The sequence below is a fragment of the Ictalurus punctatus genome, chromosome 6, assembly GCF_001660625.3.
Source record: "Ictalurus punctatus breed USDA103 chromosome 6, Coco_2.0, whole genome shotgun sequence".
Taxonomy (NCBI): Eukaryota; Metazoa; Chordata; class Actinopteri; order Siluriformes; family Ictaluridae; genus Ictalurus; species Ictalurus punctatus.
This window is the reverse complement of record NC_030421.2, coordinates 22361399-22370116: the sequence shown is the minus strand read 5'-3', so window position 1 is coordinate 22370116 and position 8718 is coordinate 22361399. Positions and strand designations below refer to the sequence as shown.

General features: G+C 39.1%; 1 protein-coding gene across 1 annotated transcript; it reads right to left on the bottom strand.

Moving 5' to 3' along the window:
* Window positions 1-3408: 3408 nt before the first annotated feature.
* Window positions 3409-5663, bottom strand: kctd12.1 (potassium channel tetramerisation domain containing 12.1). The gene has a single exon (XM_017469169.3). The coding sequence runs from the start codon at window positions 5408-5410 to the stop codon at window positions 4577-4579; it is 834 nt and encodes a 277-aa protein (XP_017324658.1). The 5' UTR covers window positions 5411-5663; the 3' UTR covers window positions 3409-4576.
* Between the last annotated feature and the right edge of the window lie 3055 nt (window positions 5664-8718).

The window sequence follows — 8718 nt, the reverse complement described above, 5'->3', positions numbered from 1 at the left end:
TGAAAAAATTTGAATGTCACAGAAAAGTACATTTTTTCCGTAATTTCATTCAAAAAGTGGAACTTTCATGTATTCTAGATTCATTACACATAAAGTGAAACATTTCAAGCCTTTTTTTGTTTTAATCTTAATGATTACAACTTACAGCTCATGGAAATCAAAAATCCAGTATCTGAAAATATTAGAATAAAGAATTTATAATTCAGAAATGTTGACCTGAGAAGAGTTCTAATAAGTTAATTAACTCAAAACACCTGCAAAGGTTTCCAGAGCTTCCAGTCTCTCAGTCTGTTTCAGTACACACAACCACAATCATGAATTTTGCATTTCATTTGGAAATCAAGGTCCCAGAGTCTGGAGTAAGAGTGGTGAGGCACAGAATCCAAGTTGCTTGAAGTGCAATGTGAAGTTTACAGACTCAGTAATGTTTTGGGGTGCCATGTCATCTGCTGGTGTTGGTCCACTGTGTTTTCTCAAGTCGAGAGTCAATGCAGCATCTACCAGGAGATTTTAGAGTACTTCATGCTTCTATCTGCTGACAAGCTTTATGGAGATGCTGATTTTCTTTTCCAGCAGGACTTGGTACCTGCCCACAGTGTCACAACTACTAGTAACTGGTTTGCTTACCATGGTATTACTGTGCTTGATTGGCCAGCCAGCTCACCTGGCCTGAACCCCATAGAGAATCTATGAGAGACACCAGACCCAACAATACAGATGAGCTGAAGGCCGCTATAAAAGCAACCTGGGCTTCCATAACACCTCAACAGTGCCATAGGCTGATTGCCTCCATGCCACGCCGCATTGATACAGTAATTCGCGCAAAAGGAGCCCCAATCAAGTATTGTGTGCATAAACATACCTTTCAGAAGGTCATACATTTTAAAATACATTTCTGTATTATAAATTCTTTAGTCTAATATTTTGAGATACTGGATTTTTGATTTCCATGAGCTGTAAGCCATAATAATAAAGATTTTTTTTTTTTTTTTAAAAGGCTTGAAATATTTCACGTTATGTGTAATGAATCTAGAATATATGAAACTTCCACTTTTTGAATCAAATTATGGGAAAAATAACTTTCCCACGATATTCTCTTTTTTTGATATGCACCTGTATATATAAGCCTACATTCTATAAGCTATAAAGTAAATTATAAATTGTGCTTCTCATGTGAACTTGAATCTTTCAGATCTTTTAGCTGCACAGCAAGATATTTTTACATGCTCAGATTTAGTGGATGTACAGAGTGGATATGCAAAACATTTAGACAATTGCCAACTGAGATATATGTGTCTGGCTTATTTTTAACACACAACCTAATTAGAACCACCAGGGTGGCCAGTTTGGCGTAAACACAGCATTCTGATCTGCAATTCAAAGGAGATACTAGACAACTATATGCAATAGAATAGTTTTCTAATGGCTTTGGGAAACTCTGAAGCAAAAAGTAAGAATTGCACTATCATGAATATGCACAATACCAGAATTCTAAGGAATTAGCCTTTAGGAGGACAACTTAAATGAATGGTACGTAATGGCTGTCTAGAATAACAAGGATACATTCTTTATTCTACCCTCGATAAACATCATCAGATATTTTCCTGGTACAGCACCAGTGAATAATAAAGGAACATTGTCTTTCTAGGACACAAGGTTTTTCATTTTGTCCCTCAGGCAATCTGTCCCTCTCTTACTGCAGCTGGAACCTTTTGTTATTTACACTTGAAATGATAATGGCATCATAATTTGAGTACAGCTGCACCATTTGCATCCGAGCATCACACACCAAATTTGTGTCACAAAAACAGATAGGATCCACACAGAAAGTGAGTAGGGACATCTCTGGAAGCTTGGCTCTTTAATATTCAGGATAAGAAGCCTTTGTAGTTTCTTTCAGTAGGTGTGTTTATTCCCCAAATTTTTGCTAATATTTTTCTCTTTATAAATCTCTAACCTGCTGAAAAATCACATCCTGTTCTATGTATATAAATAGACACAGCGCTGCTGTACAGTAGCTCTATGTCTTTATACCACATAAAGTGTCACATAAAGCAGGCATGCCATCCAGGACTTCATTTTCTTATACTGTATCTTATCTTCTCATTTTTACTCTCTGTGTTAAAGTTTTACCACCAATAATATCCAAAAATACTATAGTTTCTTAATGACAAGAATAGCATTTTATTTAATTTCTTCAAACATTTAAAATACACACACGTTAAGTTAACATTAAGTTAGAGCACAGGTCTTAACAGTACATAGATATCAAAACAGTGTATTATGAATGGAACTTAGCTTAGAAGCAAGACATGTGCACAGTTTTATATTTGTATTTTATTTAAATTTGTAAAATTGTATTTTTCTACCAAATCACAACAACAGTACGAAATTCAGTGGAAACAGAGCATGCACATTAAAGGTACGTTCACACAAACAGCAATTTTATCGCTGCAATTTGCCAGTCACTGTACTATGAAGTCGCCAGTAGGTGGTCCTACTACTGGTTGCCATAGTAACATGGGTGGTGCAACTACCATTCCACTTCTGGCAACAAACCAGTTTTCCTGCTGCTAAAATGGATCATTCTGGAGGGAGAACAATTTTATACAAATTTACCAGAGTATATATGTCTCATATCCTACGAGATGAAGGAGAACCAGTGTGTGCTCTATGCCATCTATCTATGACCTTAGCACGTTATGTAATTACGTTATAATAATGAAACACACTCAATTTTTGTTGCAGTTGAGCAAAATCCCAGTGTAGCTCCTATCTCAGTAAGTGAGCGTCACCTCAGGGTGTCATTCACTGTATGTTCGAGGGTGACCGGGAACTCTTTGGAGTGCAGCTCTTCGGCCATGGACTCTGTGTTTCCTGGGTGAAGTTTCTGGCTTGGTGCTGCTCGTTCCCGGCTGCCAAAGCAGCAACAAGCCAGGCACTTCACCCAAGATAGGAACTACACTGGGCTTTTGCTCACTTGCAACAAAAAGTGTGTGTGTTTCATTATTATTTCTTTTATTATTTATTTCTCTTTTTTTTTCTTTAAACCCGCTACAATCCTAAGCAAAGCTAAGTTAAGCTAATTGGCTACTGCCACAGCAGGGGTGGCTATGGATCACGAGCCCTCTACTCTCTTCACTCACATTGGTAGTCGCTGCAGCAAGTTGCTCCAAATTTGCTTAAAGTTAAACTTTTCTCAACTTTAAAAGTCACTGGACACACCCACATCTAGTCGCCAATGGTCACTGTTGCTCATATCGCCGGAAGTCGCCAGCTCGCACTAAAAATGAATGGTCTCCAGTCGCTTTCTTGCTGCGAGTCGCTGTACGTGTGAATGCACCTTAACAGAGAGTATGGCAAGAGCTTTCGAACTACTAGTCTGATAAACAACAGACAAGGGTCATATAAAGTGTTGTTGATACTTTATGGAAACGTTCAATCTAAGGCATTATCATGCAAGAGGTCTTCCATACATCCAATATACAGGTGTAAAGGTTTAATCTTACTTAATTTGGTTTTGGTATTAGTATTTGGTACTGTAAAGCTCAGTGATTCTGTATAGAAAAATCCAACCAGATGTGGTGATTAGCAAACTGGAGCAAACACTTTATACCCCACTAGAAACATGTTTTCCACAAAAGGCTATAAAGCAGAGTAAAGTACACATAATTCAGTTAGCAACAGACCACAGAGCAAACATACATATCGGACCATTTTTAGAGAGAGAGAGAGAGAAAAAATGTTATTTTACAATGGTGTAGAATTGCATCTTTCACAAATCTAGGAAAGCTGATGATATCAATGCACAGTGTGCAATTATTTAAAATAATAATAATAATAATAATAATAATAACAAACACGTGGCCATGAGTAAACCGTTTCATAAATATTAAAAAGTTTTCATTCATTGATTTCTAACAAGAACAACATTTCGGAATGTTTACAGTGAAGGAATGCGAAACGAGGAAAGCACATGCTAATGAATAATCAGTAATTTCCTTAATGGGTAATTAGTATGTTGTGCTAAAACAGACATCAAACACATTACATATTACACGTTGCATCATCAAATAGGTTACTCAAATTCTTTACAAGCATGAGAGCACATGCATAAAGATATTATTGGTTAAAATGTAATTGGAAATTGTTTTAGTTCCATTACCTCTGGTGTGCTCTGTACACAATAAAATCCCTAGTGTTGAATTAACACCAAGAGTGTTCATTTGTGTCCAGTGGACTTATATAAACACTGTAGGGTGTAAATTCAACACTGGGGATTTTTCTGTGTAGTTTCTGTAAATAAAGTCTAGTGGACAATATGAAATAATCCGACATCTTTAATATCTGTCGTCATGTATTTACTGAATTTTAGTGGTCATAATGAAACTACTACGCAGTAACTTAGTAAATCACTAAAGTGATGTGAAGGACTGTATTCACATAACAATGAATTGGCATCTATAGTGTTGAAGTAACTCAGTGATACAGTGTTCACTTCTAATAACCTAATACACTATTGTTTGTAGATTTCTACATGAATAATACACATTGAGCTGTACATTTCCAATGTGTCTTAGTCCCGACAGAACACATACTCTGTGTAACTCGTCCAGATTTTATCCTCTCCCGGGTCGTTGCTCGCATAAGCGCACGTCCCTGTGGAGCTGCACGCGACCATTCGGAAGCCGAACTCAGTGAGCCTGTCGAAAGCCTGCTCCAGGAAGTTGTATTTGAGATAATAGCGCGAAGTGTATCTCTCCGGAGACCTGTCCGGGTCTCTGCTCTCGTTCAGAGTGTCCCCGAACACCTCTTTGGCGAGAGACGTCTTCCCGCACACAGTGATGCGCGCCACGCGCCTAAACTTAGCGTCGGTCTGAATGTCCCTCCCGATTGTGTACGAGCCCCTGTAGCCAATGGTGATGTAGCCCGACTTTCTGACTTCCGCTGAGGGCAAGGGCGTCATGCTGAGTGCGGAAACCGCTGCACCGTGCGCCATCACCTCATCCGAATCGCTCTGATAGCAGCTCTCTTCACAAACCGAGTCGTCCTTGCTCATTTTAGGACTCAGGCGCTTGCACAGCTCTCGCAGCTGAAAGAACTCGGCCTCCCTTTGTAGACGCTTCTTCTCCGGGAAGTAATCGGGCAGCACCAGGTTCAGGTCCCGCAGGTAATCTAGGATGTAACGGAATAGAAAGCCGTCCCGGTCCAAGAAGAAGCGCCCTTTACTATCCCGCGCCAAGTCCTTTGGTGTGCTCATGAACATGCCCCATAAGAGAGAGTCCGGTACTGCGGTTAAAGTTGCGCGTCTTGTCACGTACACTTGGCCACCAACATTTAGTTCGATAATTTCCGAAAACGCTGAGCCAGCACCGTTAGTTACTCCACGCTGTGGATCCGCCAGAGCCATGTCTTCAGCAAAGATTAGAGCTTTCCGTAAGCGTGAACTGAGTGAGGTTGAGGTTTTTCCCCCCTTGCACAAAGCGGTGGAGCTAAGGGCAGGGGGTTTCACTAAATAGGGTGCGTGGGAGGAGATATACAGACTGCCGAGGAGCTCTGATCGATTAACCCTCTATCGACAAACGAGGAACCTGCTGGTGGCAGGTGTGTGTCAGTGAAAGCCATCGCACATTTCATTGTAAATGTATTTCACACACACACACACACACACACACACACACACACACACACACACACACAGAGAGAGAGAGAGAGAGAGAGAGAGAGAGACCGACCTCTGGGGGAACATGGCGATGATGAAACACACAGAACATAATACAGAGGAGCAATATTCAAACTAAATAGGATTAAAGGAGTGTTTGTTTGTTTGTATCCTAGAAAATATGTGCACAAGTGGTTGCTCATTTCCAAAGAATTCATAATAAAACCATAGGTAAGGTTGCCATCTGGTGTTGTGACAAAGAATTTTAACATGTCTTGGGTGATTTACAGCAAAGTTCCTCAACTTTAGTCCTGGAGGGCCAGGGCCCCAACACACCTTCTAATCATTGTAATTAAATGCTAAGTTGAATTAAGTGGCTCTGAACAGGGAAATAAAACATTGTGTGCCTAATAATGTGAATGGTAAGTGTACACCAGTGGTCACCAGGAACAGGATTTCTTGGAGATCTACCTTCCTGAAAACTTTAGCTCCAACCATTATGCCCACTTGACCATCTAATCATTGCCTTAAGAAGTTCTTGATCAACTAAAACAGGTGTGTTTGACTTTGGTTGGAGATGAAACCTGTAGGTAGGTAGATCTCAATAAACAGGGTTGATGACAACTGGTGTACACTGTTTTTAAAAACTAGCTCATCTATTTGTGTTAATCATCTGACCACAGGATGCTGTTGGCTGGAAAGTTTTTCTTTGGTTGGTGAACTGTACTTAACCAAGCTGATATACTGAGGTGTTGAAAAATCCCAAGCAACAGTGCTTTGCACAATACTTTCATACCAAAACCACACATACCACCAGACTACTACCATGTCAGAGTCACTGTTTTAATGGAAAAGGTCAGCAGCAATAATATCTGTTCAGCAGTTGTCCTATGGTGGTCTCCTATGATTAACTTTGTACCTACACAGTGTACCAAAAAATCTTAAGTTTACTGGGACAATTGATCGTATAGGAACTAGGTTGGTGTAATTAATAAACTGGCAACTAGTAAGTAAAGATCACTTAGTATGATGGAACAAAACACATGCAAGAAAGGCATATACTGGGAAGCACAGTCAGCTGCAGGAGTCCATATATGAACATTAATAATATGAGTTGGACAACCTCAAAGCCAAATGAGAGGAACCACAGAAAACAGCAAAACTCATATGGACACTCCAGTTACATACAGATAAACAAATAATAGTAAACCATAGTAAACCATATTGCAAAGCAAACATATGACATTATCCAAAGAAGAAAAAGGAGAAGCTGGGAAAGTTCCACACAAGCTGAAAGTGGAACTAGAAAGATTGTGGAAAGTTAAGAAATATTTTGGGTGTCTCTGTTGTAAATCTTTCTGGATGGTCATCAAAATACTTCAAGAGACTGAAGAGGTCAAAGACAAAGAGCCAGGATACAATCAAAGAGATGGTTTATTGTGTGCACGCAGCCTGGGTACTCTATAGGCTAAACATAAGTTGGACTTTTATACCAATGTATGCATGCAAAGGACACACATAGTGACAATATAAATAATCCCCAAGGCTAAGAAAAGAGAAAAACAAAACATGTACAAGGGCAAAAAACATTGTGACCCAGAAAAACATTATGATTACTGGAATGAAGACATCTTATTTTATTATTTAATTGCATGTTATTCAGTTGGAAAACTACTATGAAAATATGGATCTTTTGACTTTGTATTTTCGTTTTAGAGTTTGCATGTTCTCCCCGTGCTGCAGGGGTTTCCTCCGGGTACTCCGGTTTCCTCCCCCAGTCCAAAGACTTGCATGGTAGGCTGATTGGCATGTCCAAAGTGTCCGTAGTGTATGAATGCTTGTGTGAATGTGTAAGTGATTGTGCCCTGCGATGGATTGGCACCCTGTCCAGGGTGTACCTCGCCTTGTGCCCGATGCTTCCTGGGATAGGCTCCAGGTTTCCCCGTGACCCTGAAAAGGATAAACGGTATAGAAGATGGATGGATGGATGGGATGGATTTTCAGTTTATGTTTTTAATAGACTCATATTGGGTATTGTTGGTATTGGCACATCTATACAGTTCTTTATAGTTTAAAGTCTTCTCATATAAATGCTTCTATTTTTAAATTTAGGAAAATATGGTTGTAAAGGTACAGTAAAGTTCCTTAATATTCAGCGAGCCTCATGAACTTTATGACTACATGGCATTCTCATGTAATGCAAACGTTATGCAAACATATGAATCACAATTCTTATGTTTCTATCATTTTCTCCTGTTTTCTGTGATTGCATTTGGATTTCATACAGTCATATGATTCACATGACTCATGCATTGTATGTTTCTTTATAGCATATGTCTTATTCTCAATTAGGTAAAAATCTTTTTAAATTTTTTGCCATCTATGACTTGAGATCCATAAAGAAAACAAAAACAGATATTAAGGAGTGGCCATCCCAAGGGTTCTGTGGCACTGTATAATGTCTGTTTAGCAATGGTAAGAAATTCCTGAACAATTGTACCCAGTGGATGTACAGGTACACTCACTGAGCACTTTATTAGGAACGCATGTACACCTACTCATTCATGCTCATTCAGATATCTACAATCCCTGGCAAAAGTTATGAAATCACCACACTTAGATGATGTTCATTCAGGTTTTTTACTTCATAGCAAATAAACAAATCACAGATATGACACAAAACTATTTTTGTTTAATAGCTGAAAATTCTGGCTTCATAAAACATACCTCAGACAAGATAAATGAAATTATTTTAATTGATGGCATATTTTTTCCAGATTAAATAGATGAAAAAATGATGGAAATCTAAGTGTGGTGATTCCATAATTTTTGCCAGGGCTTCTAATCAGCCGATTGTGTGGCAGAATTGAAATGCATAAAATCATGCAGATATGGGCCAGCAGCTTCGGGTAATGTTCACATCAACCGGAATGGGCAAAAACGTGATCTTGACTGTGGCGTGATTGTTGGTGCCAGATGAGTTGGTGCCATAACTGCAGATCTGCTGAGATTTTCATACTGAACAGTTTCTAGAGTTTAAAAACTGAAGACTGTGA